Source organism: Symphalangus syndactylus, chromosome 13 (genome assembly GCF_028878055.3).
Source record: "Symphalangus syndactylus isolate Jambi chromosome 13, NHGRI_mSymSyn1-v2.1_pri, whole genome shotgun sequence".
Classification (NCBI taxonomy): domain Eukaryota; kingdom Metazoa; phylum Chordata; class Mammalia; order Primates; family Hylobatidae; genus Symphalangus; species Symphalangus syndactylus.
This window is the reverse complement of record NC_072435.2, coordinates 104,610,762-104,635,260: the sequence shown is the minus strand read 5'-3', so window position 1 is coordinate 104,635,260 and position 24,499 is coordinate 104,610,762. Positions and strand designations below refer to the sequence as shown.

Sequence of the window (24,499 nt, the reverse complement as noted above, 5' to 3'; positions counted from 1 at the left end):
CCAGCTACTTGGGAGGCTGAGGTGGGAGTGGAGCCTGGGAAGTGGAGGTTGCAGTGAGCCGAGATCATGCAACTGCACTCCAGCTCAGGCAATAGAGCCAGAACTTGTCTCAAAAAAAAAAGTAGGGGGGGGGCATAAATGAATCTTAAAAGCAATATGCTTAAGTGAAAGAAGTCCCACAAAGGCATTTCTCATAGAGGCTGAGAGGTCCGAGGTTGAGGGGCTGCATCTGGTGAAAACCCTTTTGCTGGTGGGGACTCTGCTGAGTCCTGAAGCCGTGCAGGGCATCACATCGCGAGGGGCCTGAGTGTGCTAGCTCACGTCTCTCTTCCTCCTTTTATAAAGCCACCAGTCCCACTCCCACGGTAACCCATTAATCCGTTAACCCGTGAGTCCATTAATCTATTAATTCATTTATGAGGACATTATGACAGAGCTCTTATGTCCCAATCGCCTCTTCAAGGCCCCACCTCTCAATACTGCCACACTGAGGATTAAATTTCAAAGCGGATTTTGGAGGGACAGATATTCAAACCATGGCAATTCCATGTATATGAAATTCTGGAAAAGGCAAAACTGTAGGGAGAGAAGACAGATCAGTGGTTGCTGATGCTGGGTGATGAGCCAAGCTGATAAATTAGAGGCTGGAGCAGTTTTATGGAGAGATGGAACTGTCCTAGATCTTGATTGTGGTGGTGACCATACAATATTGTACATTTGTTGAAATCTGTCAAAACAAAGCCTCTGGTCTCATGGAGCTTTCATTCCATTGAGGGGAGACAGAGTAAATAAAAATTAGGAGCCGGTCGTGGTGGCTCACGCCTGTAATCTCAACAATTTGGGAGGCCCAAGTGGGAGGATCACTTAAGCCCAGGAGTTTGAGACCAGCCTGGGCAACATAGCAAGACCTCATCTCTACTAAAAATAATAAAAAAATTATTTAGGGTGGGGTGGGATGTGCCTGTAGTCCCAGCTACTCCAGAGGCTGAGACGGGAGGATCGCTCAAACCCAGGAGTTCAAGGCTGCAGTGAGCTATGATCATGCCATTGCATTTCAGCTTGGGCAACAGAGTGAGATCTTGTCTCAAAAAAACAAGAACAACATCAAAAAACAAGAAAACAAAGAAAAACGAGCAATAATGGAACCAACATTTATTTAGAGGACAGAGCATTTCTTATGCATCCTATCATCTCCTCAGGCGCTCTCATGACATAGGTGCTGTAGTCCCCACTTCACATATGAGGCAACTTAACCCCAGAGAGGTTAAGTGACCTGTGGGAGGCCACGCAGCCAGGGCAGAGGAGACAGAAACAGAAGCAACGATATCCGACTGCAGAACTCCTGCTCCCACTCGTGACAATATACTAGTGGCCCAATGCCCTTTCTGGACACCAAAGTAACCCTCACTGAGAAGTGACACCAAGCCACAGTTCTCACTCCAGCCGTGGTTCTCATCAGTGGCCGAACAGATGATCAAGTGGAAAGCGGCAGTGCTTGCCACGCATGGGGGGCCGGCAGGTGGCACCAGAGGGCCGGCCGGCTGCTCTCTTTGGGCCCTAGCCCGCGTAGTTCCCAGTGTGCTCCGGAAGTGACGCGACCGATTCGCTGGGGTGCGTCTTTCCCACCACCAGGCCCCCCCCCGCCCCCGGGGTGACTGCGGGATTCCGAGCTGCGCCGGAGCTGAGATTCTAGAGCACTTTTGCCACCCCCACCCCACGCACGTGTTGCAATGATATCAGAATTTTGCTTGCGGTTTACCCGTGTTTAACCTCTTTGTGTCTCGTTTCTGAATCGTATCCACTTGAGCATCACTAGACTGATCTATTTTAACACTGGTGGGGCGCAGCGAGGTCAGTTATGGGTCCTTCCTCCTTAAAGGGGTGGACAGTTGACTTTGGGCAAACCTCTTCCCCTCTTTGGGCAACAGTTTCCCCTTCTGCAAAATGAGGATTTGGATTGTTGTTTCTAAGTTTAGCTGTGGCGTGCGAATTCCCAGGAGGTAGTTCTTTAAAAATTCAGGTGCTCGGGCGTGGAGTGCAGACCTCTGGGTTTTTGCAAGCTAGCCAGCTGATTCTGATGCACAGGTGGACGTGGGAGACCCTGGATCAGATTGTCCCTAGGGTCCCTTCCGGCTTTAACATCTGTTTCCTTTCTAGGACATGGTTTTAAACTTTAAAATGAAAATGTAAAACTAGGAATGTTGCTGTGAGACCCCTTGGACAAACAGATTTTTGCACTGGGGACAGAACTTGAGCAATTTCTGTCTTGGCCTCACCACTGACGTCCCTTTTTTCCTGTGGGGACAGGATGGACAGATTCCTGGTGAAAGGGGCTCAAGGGGGCCCTTTGAGGAAGCAGGAGGAGCAAGAGCCAACTGGAGAAGAGCCAGCTGTGTTGGGAGGAGACAAAGAAAGCACAAGGAAGAGGCCCAGGAGAGAGGCCCCAGGGAATGGAGGCCACTCAGCAGGCCCCAGCTGGCGGCACATTCGGGCTGAGGGCCTGGACTGCAGTTACATGGTCCTGTTTGGCAAAGCTGAGGCAGATGAGATTTTCCAAGAGTTGGAGAAAGAAGTAGAATATTTTACAGGTAAGCAGAGGGGTGTGTGTGTGTGTGTGTGTGTGCATTGAGGGCTTGTTTGGTGCAATTAATGATCGTATGTTTGGAGAAATCTGAACTCAGGATCCATTATTTACTGATGGGTTCACTAGTGGATTCATCCAATATTCTCTGAGCACCTCTGGGCTAAGCCCCTTAGGTGCTTAGGACATGAAAGAAACTGGATTGCCTGTCCACTAGGAGCTGACAGATGACTGGAGTGAATCTCCCCTTGGCTACTGATGAGTATCTTCTGGGAAAGTTTACAAAACAAAGTAAAAAAACGTGCTGGGTTCTACTGCAGAGCACTTCAATCAGAATCGCTCCGAGTGCAGGCTGACCACTTGTGTGTTTAAAAAGCTTCCAGGTGATTCTCATGGGCAGTCAGAGTTTGAGAATCACTGGTCTCATAGGAGAGATGGCAAATAACCAGGTAATTTCTCCACACCAGTGGTTCTCAGCATCACCTGGTGGACTTGCTGTTGGCAGGACTTGGATTGCTGGGGCCTACCCCTGTGGTTTAGTTTAGTTTCTAAGGAGATTCCAGGTGCTGCTGGTGCCGCTGGTCTGGGGAGCACACATTGAGAACCACACCTCTATCCTGTAATGAGGACACAAGGATCTGGCAGAGAGGCATAGAAAAGCCCACAGGAGGCCAGGCGCGGTGGCTCACGCCTGTAATCCCAGCACTTTGGGAGCCCGAGATGGGCGAATCACTTGAGGTCAGGAGTTTAGACCAGCTTGGCCAACATGGTGAAACCCTATCTCTACTAAAATACAAAAAAAAAAAAAAAAAAAAATTAGCTGTGCGTGGTGGTGCATGTCCCAGCTACTCGAGAGGCTGAGGCAGGAGAATCACTTGAACCCGGGAGGCAGAGGTTGCAGTGAGCTGAGATCGCACCACTGCACTCCAGCCTGGGCAACAGAGTGAGACTGTGTCTCAAAACAAAACAAAACAAAAAACGAAAGCCCAAAGGCCAGGCATGGTGGCACACACCTGTAATCCCAGCTACTCTGGAGGCTGAGGCAGGAGGATCACTTGAGGCCAGGAGTTGAAGTCCAGCCTGGGCAACATAGTGAGACCCCCTCATCACTTTATTCTTTTATGTTTTGAGACAGGGTCTCACTCTGTCACCCAGGCTGGAGGGCAGGGACACCATCCTGGCTCACTGCAGCCTCATCCACCTGGGCTCAAGTGATTCTCCCACCTCAGCATCCTAAGTAGCTGGGACCACAGATGTACACCACCAAGCCTGGATAATTTTTAAATTATTTATAGGTCTCACTGTGTTACCCAGGCTGTTAATTGAACTCCTGGCCTTGAGTGATCGTTGCCTTGGCCTCCCGAAGTGCTGGGATTGCAAGCATAAGCCAGCGCGCCTGGCTCACCATCTCTTTAAAAAAAGAAATGCCCATAAGAGACCCCAGCTGTGTGAGCCCCATCTTTCATGGGGTCACATGCCCTTAGTCCCTACAGTTGACAAGCTATCCCAGCCTGTAAACTAACTTTATCGTGCTCCAATTTCAACCTCTTTATTCTGCCCTTACTGTAGTTAAGGCAGTTAAGTTACAGTGTTCACTAAAAAAATGGCCCAGGACCATGTTTCTCTCCTTGTAGGACAAGAGTCACTGTTCTTACATGAACATTTGGGGCAGTTGGCTTGGTGCAGTGGTGCACACCTATAATCTCAGACTTTGGGAGACTGAGGTGGGTGGACCACTTGAGCCCAGGAGTTCAAGACCAGTCTAGGCAACATGATAAAACCCCGTGTCTACAAAAAAAATACAAAAAAAGTTAGCCGGGCATGGTGGCATGCCCCTGTGGTCCTAGCTTCTCAGGAGGCTGAGGCAGGAGGACTGCTGGATCCCTGGAGATGGAGGTTGCAGTGAACTTACAAAAAAGTTAGCCAGGCATGGTGGCACGCCCCTGTGGTCCCAGCTATTCAGGAGGCTGATGCGGGAGGATCGCTGGAGCATGGGAGGTGGAGGTTGCTGTGAGCTGAGATTGTGCTACTGCACTCCAGCCTGGGTGACACAGGGAGACCTTGTCTCAAAGAAAACAAAACAAAAAAAAAGAAAATTTGGGGCAAGCCAAAATGATGATTGAGGAGGGGTTTAAACTGCATGGAATGACAGGGAAATGTTATTTCTTACTTCCCTTTCAATCTTGAATACCCAGGGAGCATCTATGTGGGGCACTGGATTTCTGGTGGTGGCAGTGCGGGTTGAGGGGGCATCTGGATTTCTAGAGGGGGTTCGGGTAGAAAGGAACTGCCATGTTTCCTCTGCACAGGGGCACTGGCCAAAGTCCAGGTATTCGGGAAGTGGCACAGTGTGCCCAGGAAGCAGGCAACGTACGGCGACGCTGGGCTGACCTACACGTTTTCAGGCCTCACACTGTCTCCAAAGCCCTGGATCCCAGTTCTAGAGCGCATCCGGGATCACGTCTCTGGGGTGACTGGACAGACTTTCAACTTTGTGCTCATCAACAGGTGACACCCTGTCTGTTTAGTGGACTCAATGTTACAAGTCTTCTGTCTCCTCCAAAAGGAAGTGTTTAGGGTTCCACCCTATTTGGTTCATTGGTACAAATCATTTCTTAGTACGCTGGGGCTCTAGGAGTGGAATAGCGCCAGCACTTGGTCTTCCTGGAGCTCATCCCGGAGTAGGAAGTGAGAGGTGATTAACTCCTGAACAAACAGCTGAATGAGATAATTTCTTCTCTTTCTTTCTTTCCTTCCTTCCTTCCTTCCTTTCTTTCTTCTTCTTTTTTTTTTTTTTTTTTGAGACAGGGTTTTTCTATGTTGCCCAGGCTTGGTCTCAAACTCCTAGGCTCAAGCGATCCTCCCGCCCCGGCCTCCCAAAGTGCTGGGATTACAGGCGTGAACCACTATGCCTGACCCTAGACAATTTCAGACAGTGATAACCATCTTGCAAAAAATTAAACAGGCCGATTTGACTGAGAATGGCTGAGAGGTTTGCGATTAGGGCAAGGTTTCTCAACGGCAGCACCGTAGACATTTTGGGCCCAGTCACTCGTTGTTGTTGGGGCTGACCTGTGCCTTGTAGGATGTTGAGCACATCCCTGGCCTCCATCCACTAGATTGCAAGTAGTGTCCCCCACCCCCCAATACCTGTCCCCTGGGGCAGAATCACCCTGGTGGAGAACCCTGGGTGGGTTTAAGGGGAGGTCGCTTTAGATGGGGTGGTTAGAGGAGGGCTGAGGCAGTGCGTTTGAGCTGATAACTAAATGGAGAGTGCCAGCCACAGACATCTGGAGGGAGAGCAGAGGGACTCTGGAGTGTCTGTGAAGCAAAAATCTTGCAGGATGGCTAGAAAGCAGTGAATGAGGGAAAGAAGGGGATGGCATGAGCTTAGAGGTGGGCAGGGGCCAGGCTGTGCAGAGTATGGCCTTTGAGTGCAGGGAAAAATCATGTGATAAAGGTTTACAGAGATCGGCCAGGGGAACTGCAGTAAGACATGATTTTGGCTTTGGATGTCTTCAGTTTTAAAGCACATGAACTGGCCGGGCGTGGTGACTCATGCCTATAATCCCAACACTTTGGGAGGCCGAGGAGAGTGAATTACCCGAGCCCCAGTTTGAGACCAGCCTGGGTAACATGGTGAAAGCGTTTCTACAAAAGAAAAGAAATTAGCTAGGTGGGGTGGTGCATACCTGTAGTCCCAGCTACTTGGGAGGCTGAAGTGGGAGAATCACTTGAGCCCAGGAGGCCGAGGCTGCAGTAAGCTATGATTGTGCCACTGCACTTCAGCCTGGGTGATAGAGCGAGATCCTCTCAAAAATAAGTAAATAATAAATAAGTCACATGAACAAATAGGTCAACAGACCTCTTCAGGGTTGGCTTATCTTAGAGCCCACTGTGGACCTCAAGCCCTCACAGAAACAATGGCAGGTACAGCCGTGCACAGAGTGCTGTTTCACACTGTGAGGAAAACGAGGGCTGGCGGTGCTGGTGAGTTTCAGGAGAGGGTTGTTTTTATGCACTGTGCTTGTTTTCTCATTGCAGGTATAAAGATGGCCATGACCACATCGGGGAGCACCGAGATGATGAAAGAGAACTGGCCCCTGGGAGCCCAATTGCCTCTGTCTCCTTCGGTGCCTGCAGAGACTTTGTCTTCCGGCATAAGGATTCCCGTGGGAAAAGCCCCTCCCGGAGGGTGGCGGTGGTCAGGCTGCCGCTGGCCCACGGGAGCTTACTAATGATGAACCACCCGACCAACACGCACTGGTACCACAGTCTTCCCGTGAGAAAGAAGGTTCTGGCTCCACGGGTCAATCTGACTTTTCGTAAAATTTTGCTTACTAAAAAATAAAAACGTTTTTAACAGTTTTTCTCTTTTCTCTTTCCCTCTCGACTCTAAGAGAGAGCTGGCATTTCCCTTACCAACAGGGAACACAGAAAGGTTTAAAGCGTAGGGCTTGTTACGTAACAATGCAGAATTCAGAAAGACGATAAGAACACCAGGTGATTTTTTTCCTAACAAAACGATTATTTTATTGCTATAATACACAGCAGATACAAAAGTACCTTTAGCAAATACATACATCAGCAGTTATTATGGCAAAACTACTAGTTTAACTTAGGCCAAAAGAAGCTACTTACTTTGAAAACAACTTAAAATTAGAAATCAGATTATTGGGCTGCTACTTAATGCATACTAATTTACAAAATGAAGAAGTCAGGTTAAAAGGCTTTGCACAGGGATTGTTCACATTTACAGCCTTGGCTCAAACCCTGGCCTCCGACCAAAGAAAGATCTGCTTATAACCATATATTCCAAGGCTCAGCCCCTCTTCTCCATCTTTCTTTAGTGGTGGATTTCAAAGAGTAAGCAGTGGCAGAACAGCAATTACTTAAAGCTACAGCTTTGCAGTACACTTTAAGGTGACATGATTGGGCATTTGTTCCACCAGACTTGGGTAAAACAAGTGTGTTCACTTCAACATCAAAGCCAAGGTCTGCATTGGGTGAGTGCAGGACGGACCGTACAGTTCAAGCTGCCCCTTGCACCCCGACGCCCAGAGCCTGGAGAGCCTGCACAGAATATTCTGTTGAGAGCGAGTTACTGAGTCCTCAGGGTGCAGCCTGGGCCCAGCAGAAGAGTGATCACCTGGGCTTCCTGCACCGTGAGCTGCTGCCAAGGCACTGTTTGGTGTGTCTGCCAGCTCGCCCCCAGCAGAGGAAGTGCGGTCTTAGCCTTACCTCAGACGACCTTTTGGATAGGTCTGATTCCAAATCTTACCTCTGATGAGTCGGTATGAATTAGGCATCCATTTTTTTAAATTAAAAATTTAGCTTAAAACATAGGTACTACTGTGTCATCAAAATTCCTTTGGCCCTGGGCTGCATTCAGAGACTTACCCGAAAAGAGAAGAAAGTGCTCAATATATACTTTTTGTATTAGGTTACTGGAAATGAATAAATTCAGAATATGGACCTAGAGCAACATGACAATACTAGATGCCAGCTGTAGTTATATGTTTTTTAAAAAGTCAAAAGCTGCTTTCTCCTTTTCTTGAAAAGGGCTGAACTTTGGTGGTCATCAAGTCTAACCCTTCACTTCACAAATGAGGAAACTGAGGTTCAGAGAGACTGCAGCCCCATAGTCGGCGCTTCCTAAGCCAGGTGTCAACTCAGGGCAGGGATTGTTTTTTTATACAGCCCCAAGCTCCTACCTGTAAACCTTAAGGGCTCTGCATGGGCAATAAATAAACAGATGAAAGTAACTGTCCACAGTGGATCCTTGTGTAAGAAAGTTTTCCACAGAGCAGAGGAATCAGGTGTTGCAAAGATACAGCTCAGTTCTGGCTATTCACAGAGTTTTATAATACAGTGTAATTACATCTCAGTCCAATATACAAAAGATAAAAGCAACAAGTAAGCTTTTCACTTATAACTGACAAAGTAGTGAAAGAGTTTCCCCAGGGGGCAGATTTGGCAGATGAGCCTTTACTCCATAGAAAGAATTGAAAGATTAGAAAAGGCATAGAAAAAGGAAGGTGTTCTTTAGGCATCTTTTACCTGTTCTCTTGCTATCCTTTGAGGAGCCTGGAAGGAATATTTCAGAATGGACGTGCTACAAAAGCAATCGAAAGTGAAAGGCACTTTTTCTTCTAAATTGTTGCCTTTAATAATTTCATTAATTCTTGTCAACAATTTTTATGGGCCTGCTTATTAAAAATAAAAGATCTAAGTGGAAACGTTGATTAGACAAACGTATCTCCCCTCTGAGAACACCTAACATTATAGTATAAAAATGGTGGCTTCAAGAATCTGAATTCTTCTAATTACCTGTATCAGATGAGTAAAAAGACACTCCATACATAATAAATGCTTTCTTAACACAACAGTACCTTCTACACACATGAACAGAACTGTTCAGGGAGCCTGATTTGGTATGAATTGGGGCTGGCTCCCAGGTGAAGCCTGCTATTAGAACACACCAGAAGGCTGGAAGGCTCTAGTGGGGCTGCTTGCACACGCAACAGTACAGTTTTACTTTTTTCCTGGACAGTGCAGAAAGTGCCATCAGCTCTAGCCTTGCAGGAGGGCAGAGTCATTCTTCAGACTTGCACTCCTGGCTCTGGTGCTGCATCCTGGAAAGGACACGCTCGTAGAACAGCAGGTAGGCGCTGGAGGACAGGACCTCCTGCAGGCTGGCCTTGCGGACGGTGTCATCGGAGACCCACAGCCACTGATTGCTGGTTGAGAGAGGGTTCCTGGCAGAAGGTGGGGACCGTCGGTAAGTGACAAAGTGTCCAGAGTGCATGTCTCCATGGTGGACGACAACTGCCATCAGCCGGAAGAGGTATGTGGAGGAGCTGAACGATAGGAACACGTCAGGGGTTTACAATTTTAACAAAAAAGACTTTACAGGCAAAAACAAAAGAATGCTAACGTTAAATAGGGGATCAATACAATGGTAAGTCCATACCACCGAATGCTACACAACTATTAAAATACAGATCTGTATTTACTGGCATGGCAAGATGTACATTCTATGAGTATATGTATATTGTGTATATGTGGATGTTTCTATCAATGAGTGTATGTGTTTATGTATACTGTATGTATGTGTGTTCACATACCCACGTACAACTTTATACAGTGCATGACCCTAAGTGTTTAATTGGCTATCTCTAGGTGGTATCCCAAGAAATTTTAAATTTTCTTTATATTTTATACATACACACATATATACACACATACATATGCATATGTAAATTTTATGTACTTTTAAAATTCTTAGTTTAAAAGTTATTTCCATTTTGGACAAAAATAAATAGGAATGTATAATCGTGAAACTTCACCTTAAAATGAAAAATAAACATCTACATTTTCCTTAATTCATTTCTGTGAAAAGCTAATTTGAGAAGCTAAGAGCAGTGGTAGCTCTAAGATGGGGCTTGTAGAGGGCAGCTCACCTGTAGTCGGGAACAACTGGGAGAGGGAAGGGCATCGGCGCTGACAGCGTTGGCAATAAAGACGGGGAGCAGGCGCCATTCATAAAAATCTGTGTTTTGGGGACCCCTGGCTGATTCAGAACTGCAAGAGAAAAAGGCCCAAGTCAATGAAAATTAGCAGTGGCTCTGTAAACAAAACCTGGTTTTGATTACCTTGAAAGTTAACTCCCCATAATGCTACAAAGAAAAAAATCTATTTCATTTGGTATTATATAGATTCATAAAATAATCTGCCCTTTATCCTTAATCTCAAATAGGGATAATCTGTCTTAATCCCAAATAGGAAAAGTGTATCTAGCTCCAGCTTTACGGCCAGCCTGGGATCTTTGAGCTTCCTAGCCGTTTGCTAATGGCATGTATCAAAGTTAATCAGTAGCTAATTTACTGGCCTTTGACCTAAACCAAGGTTTCTCAACAGCAGCACCATGATGGTTTTGGCTGGATCATTCTTTGTTGTGGGGGCTGTCCTGTGCATTAGAGGATGTTGAACAGCATCCCTGGTCTCTACCCACTAGACACCAGTAGCACCCCTCCCCCAGTAGTGACAACCAAAAATGTTACTAGACATTGCCCAATGTCCCTTGGGAGGCAAAACTCCTCCAAATTGAGAACCACTGATCTAAGCATTCCATTTTCTTTAATTCTGTCAGCTTCTAAGGAATACCAACATGGAATAGCATTCATACATGTTTATGGGTAGACATAAGATAATTAAGGCCATATTTACATGTCTTTTCCTTTCAAGTGTCATTTTTGGGGGCTGTTACGTACCAAGCAGTTTACTGATGACATTTTTTTTGTTTGTTTTTTAGACAGGATCTTGCTCTGTTGCCCAGGCTGGAGCACAGTGGCGTGATCACAGCTCACTACAGCCTCAAACATCTGGGTTCAAGCAATCCTCCCACCTCAATCTCCCAAAGTGCTGGGATTACAGGTGTGAGCCACCACGACTGGCCCTACTGCTGGCATCTTTAACCACAGCCAGCATGCTCTCAACATTAGTAAACCTGCACCCCAGCCCAGGAGAGGGGGAAGCTGGGGTGCAGAGGTCTTTGATTTAAAACCAGGGCCAAGGACTGAACCTGAGTCTGTCCCGTACCTCATCTCTTTTCGATGTTAATCTAGTGACTTGATGAGAAAGAGGAAAACACAATCTCCCTGACATGATGAGGTGTCGGGCCATGCAACTGCAGTCATAAAAAGAACAAAAGGAGTAAGAGACCCTAAATAGGAAAGTATGGGGTGTGAGACAAACCTGACCTAACTGGGGGCGGCAGGCAGGTGGTGAGTTCAGGCTGTGAGCCCTTCAAGTGAGTGGGTTTTCCTCATGTCTAACTCTAAAGAACTCAGTGTGTCACATGAGACACCTTTAGAAAATGGCCCAACATGGCATTCTAGGGCCAGTTCTCCTTTGTGGTGTTTGTCCTTGGACCAATCATTCAACCCCGTGGAGCCTCCACATTCTTATCAGTAAGACCGGCGATAATAGCTACCTGGCTTAACTGAGACCTCAGCTGAGGGCAGTAATGGAATCAGATACATAATTCAGTACAGAAGTCATTTCAACCCCCAGAAGAGGCTCAGTGATCTTTAGCCAGGACATGTCCTCCCTACATTTCCTGTACTGACAGGAAATGACACGACCGAAAAAAGAAAAAAAAAATTCACTGGAATGACGTGAGCCAATGATTATATCATTTAGCGGAAAAATCAGAAAGCAAGGCTGCAATTTTAAGCGTTTCTCTCTGTACTTTTTCATCTGTAATATGGTTTCAAAAATGATACATCTCACTGCTACATAATTTTAACCTCTTCTAAGAAATCTTTCCTCTTCCACCCCCAATCCTGCTGTTCTCAAGAGTTTAAGCAACCATTGTACCAGCCTTGTGCTCATGTCATAAGGGACCCAGAAGGTGGTGATGCCAAACTGCTTTTCTCTGTGCTGAAAATTCCTGCTGCATCGGCTACTCGCGCGCACACACCTGGTGTGGGGGCTCCTGGCCCATCCTGCAGCTCCAGTGTAGGCCCTGGGTTCTTGTTCAGTTTAGGGTTGGGTTGACTAGGTTTATGTCCAAGGAGGTGGTACTTGTAAATGTCCATCATCAGAAACTCATTGAACTGCACGTGCTCGTGCCGCTTCAGAGGTGTGCCATGGCTGGACCAGCTCAGCCGCTGTAGGTGGATGCACAGACACTGAGGAAGCTGAGGGTGGAAAAGAAACCGGGAGAACCGAGTTGTTTCAGGGGCTGGACACACGGAGTCCTCAAACAAAGCCAACAGGGTGTGTGGTGTGGGCTCACCTTCCCTAGTTTTAACTGTTTAACAAAAGTGGTCCTCTGGTGTTCCACCTTTTCCCCATTCAACGTTCCCTTGGCTTCAATCTGAAATAAAAGAAACATTTATCTGCAGAAATGCCTAAAATAGGACAGCTTTGGAGTGCTGCAGACCACAGTGGTGTTATAGTGGCACACAATTGGCACTTGACTGCTACCTGCTGAAATGAACTCAGCTGCCCAGTTATTTGTGAATTGTTTTCCCTGATCCCTCTTAGTCATTAAGTAACAGAAACAGTGGAGGGAAGAGAACGTGAAGAACGAACACTGACGCTCTGACACTGGCATATCATCTATTAATTGTTCTCTGTCTTCAAAAATTCTGTTCCATACAGTTCCTCTTGAGTCAGAGGGGAAAACTCAGTTACTTAGGGGAGTCAGGCAGGTAGCACAGGTTAAAAGGAAGGGTGTAAAACAAACGGGATTGGAGGCAACTGCAGCAAACTGGAGAGGGCACATCTCATCTCAGCGTGACAGTTTATTCTTTAAACACTGCGCATGAAACAAAACTCATCTGGGAAAGAGATTTGGTCCATGAGCTGCCAATGTCCAAACCAAGTTAGGGAGAAGTAGAAGTGGCTGAAAAGACCCACTGGGTACAGTCAGAAGAGCTCAGGGTCACTGGTGTGAGAGGCGCTACATCAGCACACACAGGCCAGCTGGGGATGACATGTGGGGTTCAATGCATACCTTTGTACAGTTGTCACACACAACATCCCGCACTGATTCTGATGAGATGAAGTGGTGTAGGCAGTGGTCCAGGGTCAATGGGTGACCCTACAGCATGAGAAGAAGAAAATTACTACAATTCAAAGGACAGCTATACTGAAACTGTTAGCAGATGGCAGTGTGAAGACCAGAGCTTTATTTTGATGTATGCAGGCAATAAAGTTTTATAGTCACAACTGGATGTTTCCTGGACAAACATGGGGCTCAAAGCACCCTAGACTGCTACTACTGACAGATTCTAGAGCATAAGGATGTAACTGCACAAACATGTGGATTTCCATGCTGTTTTAAGTATCTTTGAATTTGAGGTTAATGTCTGTGTGTGTGTGTGTGCACGCGCACGTGTGTGTGTATGTATTCAAAAAACCAAAATTTATGGAGCAAAAGAAAAACAATTCATTTTCCTCTCTCCCATAATCATGCCACATATTAAAGTTAAGATGGGGTTCAACCAACCATGAATCTGAATTACACATAGTGCCTGAGCCACATAAAATGCCTCAAAGCCCTTTCAGATTGAAATGTCTCTGAAATAGACTCCAAATAAACCATAAATCAGTACATACCCATGTGGCGGCTGGAATACTTAGTGAAAGGCTATCAAAGGTATCAAATCGAACAGGACTCTGAAACAAACGTTGCAGAAAATCCAGAAAAGATTTAGGCTTAGTTCAAAGTTTTAAAGATCCAAGATATGTGACTATGAAACAGTTTAATATTGAGATGCCCAACATTAACATAGTAAAATATAATGTACTTAGTTAGAATCAAATTCTATTAAAACATATTAAAACAACCTTGTACACATAAGAGGTACAATAATACTAAAGAATCGCTTGGAACAACTGAAAGATTAAATACCTGATCCGGCAATAATTTTGGGATTTTAAGGAAATAACCATGGGCATAACTACAAGGATATTCATCAACATTATTTATAATAGCAAAAATTTGAATACAGTCAGCATCACTTAACAATGGAGATACAGTCTGAGAAATGCATCCTTGGGTAAAACATCATCATCATTGTGTAAACATCACAGAGCGCACTTACGAGAACTTAGATGGTGCATCCTACTACACACCTAGGCTATACCATCTAGCTACTGCTCCTAGGCTATCAACCTGTACAACAAGTTACCGTACTGAATGCTGTAAGCAACTGTTACACAGTGGGCAGTACTTGTATATCTAAACATAGAAAAGGTACCGTACAAATAAAGTATTATAATCTTACGGGACCACCATCATATATGTGGTTTGTCATTGACCAAAACATCATTATATAGCACATGACTGTAGCACATGACTCTAGCAAATGGTTTAATAAATTACATAGCATGTCCACAGAATGAAACACTATGTTAAACAAAATGTAGAAGAACGTATGATCATGTGGAAAGATGTTCATGTTAGATTATTCATTGCGAAAAAGCAGACGATGAAGTAGGGTGAGAGAGTTCCTGCTTTTGGTGATGGCAGAGGCACTTGGGTAGATTAACCCTTCTTGAGATAACAATTGTAAAGTTTGGAACAAAACAAAACAAAACCGTTTGAATGAACAGAGAGCTACCAAAAGCAGGCAGAAATGGAAAAGAAGTCAACTGCTGGAAAAACAGAACTCTGTGGGCGAGATTTGTGTGTTTGTGGCTTTTCTTCCTGGTTGATGTGGTGCTGGGTGGTGAAAAGCAGCATCCTACAGGATTGAGTGGTCAGACGACAGAGTTCAAGAATCAGGGCTGGTGGAGAGACCAGGGGAAATGCCAGGAAGAAAGGAGACACAGAGGGGATGAGCCCCAAAGTTTATACCTAAACTCTGTTCAATTCCAGGGCTGATCCCTGAACCACACGTGCACAGGGGGAAACTCCAGGGAGCCTGGCAAAAAGTAGCAGCTGGAAGCTAAAAAAACTGAGCAGAGATTTTGCTGCCCAATGTAGGGGAGACAGAGTTGAGTTTGAGCCCAGCCAGGTTAACTGCAGGCCAAAAGAAAATTAATTTTTCTTCATAGATATGTAACAGAATCCCTACTCTCTATGTCTCTACTATCATGTTAAGTATACAATAAAAAATGACTAAACATAAAATACAAAGAAGTCAGCACACAAGGACCTCACAGATGTATCATAAATATGCTCAAGGATGTAAAGGAAAATATACAGTGACAGTGAATGAACAAATTGAGAATCTCAGAACAATGGAAACTATTAAAAAGAAAGCAATGGAAATTCTATAACTAAAAACAACAATGACTACAATGAAAAATTTGTTGCACAGGCAAACAGATTGGAGATGAAAAAAGAATCAGGCCAGGTATGGTGGCTCACACCTGTAATCCCAACACTTTGGGAGGCTGTAATGGAAGGATCACTTGAGCCCAGGAGTTCGGGACCAACCTGAGCAACACAGTGAGACCCCCATCTCTACAAAAAATAAAAAAAAATTAGCTGGGTGTGGTGGCACACACCTGTAGTCCCAGGTGGGAGGATAACTTGAGCCTGGGAGGTTGAGGCTGCAGTGAGCTATGATCACATTATTGCAATCCAGCCTAGGTGACAGAGCTAAGACCCTGTCTCAAAAAAAAAAAAAAAGAAAAAAGAAAAAGAAAAAAAGAGAAAAAAGAATCAGTGAACGTGAAGATAAGTCAATAGAAATGATCTAATTTAAAGAACACACAGAAGAAAGATTGAAGAAAATTGAACAAGACCTCAGTGACCTGTGGGCCAACATTAAGTAAAATAACAAGTGAAAAATGGGCATAAAATCTTTGTTGAAAAAATAATGGCCAAGAATTTTCAAATCTGGTTAAAAAAAGTACAAATTTAAGAAACTCAGCCAACCCCAAACAGGATAAATAAGATAAATACTAAGAAAACCACATCTATGTGCAGCGTGAACAAAAATAAAGAGAAAATTTTGTAAGCAGTGTAAGCAGAAGAAAAAAGAAATTACAATTTACATAAAGAAGAATGATATAAATGACACTAACTGAAAAAATGGAGGCCAGAAGACAATAGAATAATGTCCTTAAAGTGATGAATTTAAAATAAACCAAAGCAAAACCACGGCAACACTGTCAACCCAAAGTTCTATATCCAGCAGTAGTATTCTTCAAAAATGAAGGCAAGACAAAAACATTTTCATATACATGAAATCTAAGTGTATCTGTCACCAGTACACCTATAACAAATGTTAAAAGGAAGTTTTTAGGCCGAAAGGGAAAAAACATCAAATGGATTTTGATCTACGAGAAAGACTGAGAACAAGAAAAATGGTAAATATATTTTTTCTGTTAATTAATTAATAGAAGAGAAGGCAACTCTTTTTTTTTTTTTTTTTTTTGAGATGGAGTCTCGCTCTCTCGCCCAGGCTGACGTGCAGTGGCGCGATCTCGGCTCACTGCAACCTCCGCCTCCCAGGCTCAAGCAATTCTCCTGCCTCAGCCTCCTAAGAGAAGGCAACTCTTGCATACTACTGGTGGGAATGTAAATTGGTGCAGCTATTTTTTTTTTTTTGAGACTCAGTCTCGCTCTGTCGCCCAGACTGACGTACAGTGGTGTGATCTCGGCTCACCACAACCTCGGCCTCCTGGGTTCAAGCTATTCTCCTGCCTCAGCCTCCTGAGTAGCTGGGATTACAGGCGCCCACCACCATGTCCAGCTAATTTTTGTTAATTTTAGTAGAGACGGGGTTTCACCATGTTGGCCAAGCTGGTCTTGAACTCCTGACCTCGTGATCCACTCGTCTCAGCCTCCCAAAGTGCTGGGATTACAGACGTGAGCCACAGCGCCTGGCTGGTGCAGCTATTATAGAAAATTGTATGGAGGAGGTTCCTCAAAAAGTTAAGAACAGAACTACTGTATGAACTAGCAATACCACTTCCAGGTATATATCCAAAGGAAATGAAATGAAACACATATAACTCTTTAAAGCAAAAACTATGACACAGTATTGTGGGGTTTATAATGTATGTATAATAGCACAAAGGCTGGGGTAACAGAACTATACTTCTGTAATATTCCAGGATTTTACACGAAGTATAATATTAACTCTAAATAGAATGTGATAAGGTAAAACTGCATAATATAATCTCTCACACCCCACCCCCCACACACACAAACACACCAGAGTAAAGCTAAAAGGCCAACAAAGGTATTAAAATGGAATACTAAAAAGTATTCCATTAACCTGAAAGAAGCCAGTGAAGGGGGAACAGAGGAACAAGAAAATATGTAAGACAAACAGAAAACAAATGGTAAAATGGCAGACCTAAATCTAATCACATCAATACTTACGTTAAATGTAAATGGACTAAGCATTCCAACTAAAAGATTGTCAAGCTAGTTAAAAAAGCAAGACCCATTATATGCTGTCCACAAAGCCACACTTTAAATACAAAGGCCGAAAATAACAGAAAGAAATTACCAAATAAACATTAGCTAGATTAAAAATGAATCATTCAAATAGACTTCAAGTCAAGGAGTCTTAGCAGAGATGAAGAGGGACAATTTATCATGACAAGATGAGTTAACTCATCATAATATATATGCTTGTATCCAGTAACAAAGTTTAAAAAAAATTAGCAGAAATAGAGCTAAAGAAAAGACAAATTTTAGCAAACAAGCAAGAAATAATACCAATATTAAACAAAATCTTTCAGTAAACAGAGGAGGGAACATTTTACAGCCTATTTTATGAGGCTAGTATAATCCTTATAACAAAGCCTGACAAAGACATCACAAGAGAAGAAAAGTGTAAGAACAATATTCCTCATAAACATAGATACTAATATCCTTTAGGAAATATTAGCAAATCAAATTCAATAATATATAAAAACAATAAAGCATCATGATCAAGTGGGGTTTATCCCAGAAAGGCTGGTTTAACATTAGAAAAATCAATCAACTGGCCGGGCGCGGTGGCTCACGCCTGTAATCCCAGCACTTTGGGAGGCCGAGGCAGGCGGATCACGAGGTCAGGAGGTCGAGACCATCCTGGCTAACATGGTGAAACCCTGTCTCTACTAAAAAATACAAAAAATTAGCTGGGTGTGGTGGCGGGCGCCTGTTGTCCCAGCTACTCGGGAGGCTGAGGCAGGAGAATGGCATGAACCTGGGAGGTGGAGCTTGCAGTGAGCCCAGATTGCGCCACTGCACTCCAGCCTGGGCGACAGAGCGAGACTCCAACTCAAAAAAAAAAAAAAAAAAAAAAAAAAAAATTATAAAACACCAAATACTTGCTTCAGAAGATTTGAAACAAAGCAAAGATGTCTGCTATCATCACTCTTATTTAACTTTGTACCAGAAGTCTTAGCCAGGATAATAAGGCAAAGAAAAAAAAAAAAGGAATAAAGATTGGATTGGAAAGGAAGAACTAAAACTATTTCTATTCATAAGCAACATAACTGTTTGCATACACAGAGAATGCTAAGGAATATATAACAAAACTTCTACAGCTTCTAGAAGTAATAAATGAATGTTTACAAAAATCTCGAGATATAAGGTCAATATATAAACAGCTATATGTCTATATACTAGTGGCAAACAATTTGAAAATAAATTTTTTAAAATTCCACTTACAATAGTATCAAAATAATGCATGGAAAAAAGAGATGAATAGTCAACTTATAGATTACAGTTCTTTAACATATCTTACTTATCTTTTAATATATGAACCTTATTTTTAAAAAGACCATTCAACATATTAGTCTTCAAGGTAATGTCACTCAGAACTGCAATGACACAGCAAATGAAAACAATCAACAAAATGAAAAGGCAATATATGGAATGAAGGAAAATATTAGCAAACCATATATCTGATAAGAGGTTAATATCCAAAACTGAATACTTGAAATATACTAAAAGAGTGTTTATAAGGAACTCATATGGACCAACGGCCAAAAAAAAAAAAAAGTAACATGATTAAAAAATGGGCAAAGGACATGAACAGACACTTTCCAAAAAAAAGACATACAAATGGCCAGTGGGTATACGAAAAGGCACTCAATATCACTAATCATCAGGGAAATGCAAATAAAACCACAAAAAGCTATCACTGCACACCTGTTAGGATGGCTATTACCAAAAAGACAGCATGTGGTTGGGCACAGTGGCTCATGCCTTAATCCCAGCACTTTGGGAGGCCGAGACAGGTGGATCACTTGAGGTTGGGAGTTCAAGATCAGCCTGGAAAATATGGTGAAACCCGATCTCTACTAAAAATACAAAAGATTAGCTGGGTGTGTTGGTGGGTGCCTGTAATCCCAGCTACTTGGGAGACTGGGGTGGGAGAAATGCTTGAACCCAGGAGGCGGAGGTTGCAGTGAGCCACTGCACTCTAGCGTGGGTGCAGCAGAGCGAGACTCTCTCTGAAAAAAAAAGACAGCATGTAACAAGTGTTGCCAAGGGTGTGGAGAGAAGGCAACTCTTGCACACTGTTGGTGGGAATGTAAATGGAAAACAGTATGAAGGTTCCTCAAAAAGTTAAGAATAGAACTACTATATGAACTAGCAATACCACTCCTAGGTACATATCCAGAGGAAATGAAATCAGGATCTCAAAGATATATCTGCAAAACAATGTTCATTGTAGCATTATTCACAATAGCCAAGATGTGGAACTTCCACAGACAGATGAATGAGAAAATGTGGTATACATGTACAATGAAATATTATTCAGCCATCAAAAAGGAAGTCCTACCATCTGTGACAAGATGGATGAACCTGGAGGACATCTGCTATGTGAAATAAGCCAGATATGGAAAGATAAACACCGCCTGATCTCATACCTATATGGAATCTAGAAAAGTCAAACTCACAGAAGCAGAGTATATGGTGGCTGCCAGGGGCTGGGGAGGTGGGGAGATGTTGCTCAAAGATGCAAACCTTCAGTTACAAGACGAATAAGTTCTGGAGAGTTAACGTACAGCATGGTGACTACAGTTAATAATACTGTATTGTATTCTTCAAATATACTAAGAGAGTGTTCTCACCACATATGAGCACAGGTGCATGTGCGCACACACACACACAGTCATACATCAAATCATCACTTTGTACACCGTAAATATATACAATTTTTATTGTTGATTAGATCTCATTAAAGCTGGGGGAAAAAGCCACAATGAGATACTACTTTGCACTCAATAGGATGGCTAGAACCACAATGTCAGACAGGACCTAGAGAGTGGGCTGACATCAAAATGTGGGTGAGGCTGTGAAGAAATTGGAACCCCTCATACACTGCCGGTGGGAATGTAAAATGGCATAGCCACTTTGGAAAACAGTCTGGCAGTTCCTCAAAACGTTAAACAAAAGAGTTAACCATATAAGCTAGCAATTCTACTCTGAGGTATATACCCAACTGAAGTGAAAATATATGTCCACACAAAAACTTGTATGTAAATGTTCACAGCAACATTATTCATAATGGCCAAAAAGTGTTAACAATCTAAATGCCCATCAACTGATGAATGGATAAAAATGTTGTAGATCCATGTAATGCAATATTATTTGGTAATAAAAGGAACAAAGTACTGATTCATGTCAAAATATGGAAGAAATGTGGAAATACTATGCTAAATGAAAGAAGCCAGACACAATCCACACATTACATGATTCCATTTATATGAAACATCCAGAATATGCAAATCCATAGAGACAGAAGTAGATTCATGGTTGACAAGGGTAGGGTGATGGAAAGGATGGGGAGAGGCTGCTAATGAGTATGTTTTTTTAGGGGGCAATGAAAATGTTATAAAGTTGACTGATCCCAGAGTCAGTAATGGCTGTGAAAAAATAAAATAAAATGGATTGGGGTGACAGTTGCACAATTCTCTATTTTGTATATGATGTTGGAAATTTTCCCTAATAAAATATTATTTTAAAACCTCAAAAGCAAAGGGGAAAAAACCAGCCTTAGAATCTACAGTGTCCACCATGAGCATAGACTCAACCACTGGACTCAAGATCCTGCCAATCCACAGTGGGTCTGTTGTCCTTGGTGCAGAAGATGCCATCTGACCTCAAATGACATGCTGACACTGACCAAAGTAGGGCAGTCAGTCCACTTGTGTGCAGAGGCCAGGTAGTCTCTAACACCAGTGACCAATGTCAGCCCACTCTCTAGGTCCTTTCAAGAATCCTAACTTTTGGAAAACCTCACCTGGAAATATCAAGTGTTGGTATTGTATTTACCTGGTGTTCACAGTGTTTGCAGACCATATTACTAGTGAGTCTTCCATGAAAAGGATGTTGAGACTTCCAGTGATTGGATATGGGGTGAGGTGACCCTGGAATGCAAAAAGTTTTTTGATATGTCACTTCTAGCCCTTTGGCACCAAGCTCAACATTCATCTTCCTTTCTAGTATGTGGTAGAAACTCCCTCTTGAGAAAAAATGTTCTTGAAAAGTACATTGAAATAGCTTTCCTCATTGACTTCCATCCAAAAGACATCCCATTCCTTCATAGGAGAATTTACACAGATCTATCTTTACATATGGTTTCTGTATAATGGGTAGAGCCACATTTTAAAAAGGAATTTGTGTTGAATAATGTCTTTTAACAAACACATGCTTAAAATGTTTGAGATGTCAAAAGAAGGATACCACAAGTGAACATTCCACAAAGTGAGATAAAACCTTCTGAAATAATCAGAATAAGCAAGTTCTGAATAACTAGGTCTTTCTTTGGCTAGAATGGGATTTAATGGAAAGAACCTAAGTGAGAAACCCGGGCTGTGGAGTCGGGCAGCCCAGGGATCAGCTCTGGCTCTGCTTCTTATTCGCTACCTGACCTGGGAATGCCTTTAATTTCTGCAAGCCTCAGTGTGCGGAAAATTGGGATAGTTATTATCCCATTAACTCCAGTATCATCAACTTTGTAGAGTTGTTATGAGGCTTAAATGAGATAATGCAATGCCTGGCAAACAGCATGGGCTCAAAAAATATTTGTTCCTATTACTACACAGAGGAATTAATATGCTAATTTTATTTTTTAAGTCTTAAGAAAACAATTTCCTCCTAAGGATGACTGTGGTAATATGCAATAGAATTTGGCAGCACTGGAAATGCTGAGGACACGACAAGATTCAGCTCATTACGTTCTTCCCAGGATCAATTCAAAAAGGTAAAAAGAAAGCCCTTGTTTGAAGTACAAATAAGCCAGTTTCAAGAAAAGTAAGCTGGGCTGGGGTGCAAGGGAACACCAAGAGAATCTATTTAAAGCTATTTTCAAAATACAAGTTCCTTTGCAAGCACATCACACTTCAAGCTGGCCTGTATGTCACCAGAAAAAAATCTTTTTAAAACAAGCAAATTATTATCATATCTTAAAAGTCCACATCTTATGTGTTATATTTCAATGGAAAATGGCTACCTCTTGTGCGGCAGGTAATTTGTTTGGGAGTTATTTCTGACTGCTGCTGTAGGGGAGAAAAAAAAAAAACAGACTGAAAACTTTACTATAATCCCTTTCACCACCCTCACCCCACCCCTAAACCTTACAAGTTTCTACGCTGATTACACCACTAAAAATCAACTTTTAACAAAGCTCAGGTTTCTAAAGGTAGCCTCAATTAGCCTATCTGGCTGGATACTATGCATATTCTTTCATCAAATGCAATAGAAACATATTTCTTCTCTCCAGAATATTTTCATCCTTACTGGTTAACTTTTATCAACTCCTCCGATATTTATACTGTTACAGGGAAATGAGGGCTCACTTAGCATTCCTATGGCCCCTGTTCCCCTGTATTAAATAGGAAAAAATAACACATTCTTTCTTCTCAAAGCCAACACAAATTGCAGCAATAAATCATTTGAAAGAGCCTTGACATCCCTAATCAGAGTCACCAACTGCAAAGCATGTAGTTTTAAGACCCTCCCCTGGCCTCATTCCCACCACTGATTTTTACTGAATCTTACTTTTGAGTTTAAAGTTGTACAAAGATTACACTTGCCTCCCCTATACTTATTAAATATGCACAAGCTGCATAGAATGTGTTGGAAATATTAATGGTTTACCTCCAGGGAATGCACATCAAATAAATGTGTGACCCGAGGCTGGCGGTCTCGCTCATCTTCCAGCGACGAGGTAATGACATGGAATAATTCGTGGGCATCCTGTCATAGGGCAAAGCATTCTTTAGAAGGGTTGGAAGTGGCAAGAGCAAGATCAGAACTACCCACCTCGGGCAGACGCCTTACAATGAATGTGGGTAGAATTTGCTTTCTACCTTCGCAAGGCCCAGCTCATTAAAGAAAACAGTTATGTCCTAGACACTGTCACGAGTGAAGACCCTCAAGCAAGAGGTCCAGGAGCAGAGAGCAGGAGAGAAAGCCAGGCGGCTGCCTTCATGCCAGCAGTCTACGAGACTGTTCTGTTTCACTGAGACAGCCTTGACCTCCGCTCCCGCCAGCAGTCTATGAGACCGTTCTGTTTCACTGAGACAGCCTTGACCTCCACTCCGATTTCAAAAGATTGTTTTTTGTTAATTGTGGTAAAATACACATATCATAACATTTATCATCTTAACATGAATGATTCTGTGGCATTAAGTACATTCATGTTGTTGTACAACCATCACTGCCATCCATCTTCAGAACTTTTCCATCTTCCCCAGCTGAAACTCCGTATCTGTTAAACACTAATTCCCCATTTCCCCTTCCCCAACCCCTGGCACCCACCATTCTTTCTGTCTCTAAGAATCTCATTACTCTGGGAACCTCACACAAGTGGAACCATACAGTGTTGGTCTTTGCGACTGGCTTATTTTCCTCGGCATAATGTCTTCAAGCTTCACCTATGTTGTAGCATATTGCAGAATTTCCTTCCTTTTTAAGGCTGAATAATATTCCGTTGTATGAAAGTTTTGTTTACCTATTTATCAGCTGATGAACACTTGGGTTGCTTCTACCTCTTGGCTATTGAGAATATGCTGCTATTAACCTGAGTATACAAATACCTTATTGAGTCTCTGCTTTGAATTGTTTTGGTTTGTACCCAGCAGCAGGATTGCTGGATCCAATGGCATGGGACTACTCTTGAAGGATCAATTCAAATGGTTCTCTCCCCAAAAACCCAAGCCACCCCTCACTCTTCCGGGAGTAATGGGGTCACAACACAGGCCCTCTGCTTCTCCTTTGGTGTCCCCTCACACTGCTACCAGAGTAATACTTTAAAACGCAGATAGCTTTACTCTTCTGCTTTTAGCTTTCCAATGGCTTCTGCTACTAGAGTAAAACCTACCATTCTTATCTGGCCTACAAAGCCCCCAACATTCACAATGTCCCGGGCCCTGGCCTCTTCGGTGTTCCTTGAACATATCCAGCTTATTCCCATTTCGGGCTGTGCTCAT

At 43.2% G+C, this 24,499-nt stretch overlaps 2 protein-coding genes across 9 annotated transcripts in view; one reads left to right on the top strand and one right to left on the bottom strand.

The window, feature by feature from the left end:
• Nucleotides 1–1,468: 1,468 nt before the first annotated feature.
• Nucleotides 1,469–6,949, top strand: ALKBH2 (alkB homolog 2, alpha-ketoglutarate dependent dioxygenase). 4 transcript variants are annotated; one of them, XM_055238071.2, is made up of 4 exons: nucleotides 1,469–1,611; nucleotides 2,308–2,588; nucleotides 4,891–5,089; nucleotides 6,626–6,949. In XM_055238071.2, the coding sequence occupies exons 2-4, from the start codon at nucleotides 2,309–2,311 to the stop codon at nucleotides 6,930–6,932; spliced, it is 786 nt and encodes a 261-aa protein (XP_055094046.1). In that variant the 5' UTR covers nucleotides 1,469–1,611; nucleotide 2,308; the 3' UTR covers nucleotides 6,933–6,949. The 4 variants fall into 4 exon arrangements, with proteins under 4 accessions (XP_055094046.1, XP_055094044.1, XP_055094043.1 ...); XM_055238069.2 differs by lacking the exon at nucleotides 1,469–1,611 and adding an exon at nucleotides 1,623–1,851; XM_055238068.2 differs by lacking the exon at nucleotides 1,469–1,611 and adding an exon at nucleotides 1,869–2,000.
• A 139-nt stretch (nucleotides 6,950–7,088) lies between these two features.
• The window catches only part of USP30 (ubiquitin specific peptidase 30), a 35,150-nt gene continuing 17,739 nt past the window's right edge, over nucleotides 7,089–24,499 (bottom strand). For 2 of the 5 annotated variants that reach the window (XM_055236759.2, XM_063614491.1), the window contains 9 exons: nucleotides 23,166–23,264; nucleotides 22,519–22,564; nucleotides 21,339–21,433; nucleotides 13,712–13,771; nucleotides 13,107–13,193; nucleotides 12,384–12,464; nucleotides 12,066–12,285; nucleotides 10,045–10,165; nucleotides 7,089–9,441 (listed from right to left, as the gene is read on the bottom strand). In XM_055236759.2, the coding sequence (XP_055092734.1) occupies nucleotides 9,177–9,441; nucleotides 10,045–10,165; nucleotides 12,066–12,285; nucleotides 12,384–12,464; nucleotides 13,107–13,193; nucleotides 13,712–13,771; nucleotides 21,339–21,433; nucleotides 22,519–22,564; nucleotides 23,166–23,264 (1,074 nt within the window). In that variant the 3' untranslated portion in view covers nucleotides 7,089–9,176. The remainder of the gene's footprint in view (nucleotides 9,442–10,044; nucleotides 10,166–12,065; nucleotides 12,286–12,383; nucleotides 12,465–13,106; nucleotides 13,194–13,711; nucleotides 13,772–21,338; nucleotides 21,434–22,518; nucleotides 22,565–23,165; nucleotides 23,265–24,499) is intronic. The other 3 variants (XM_055236760.2, XM_063614489.1, XM_063614490.1) reach the window with 3 other exon arrangements.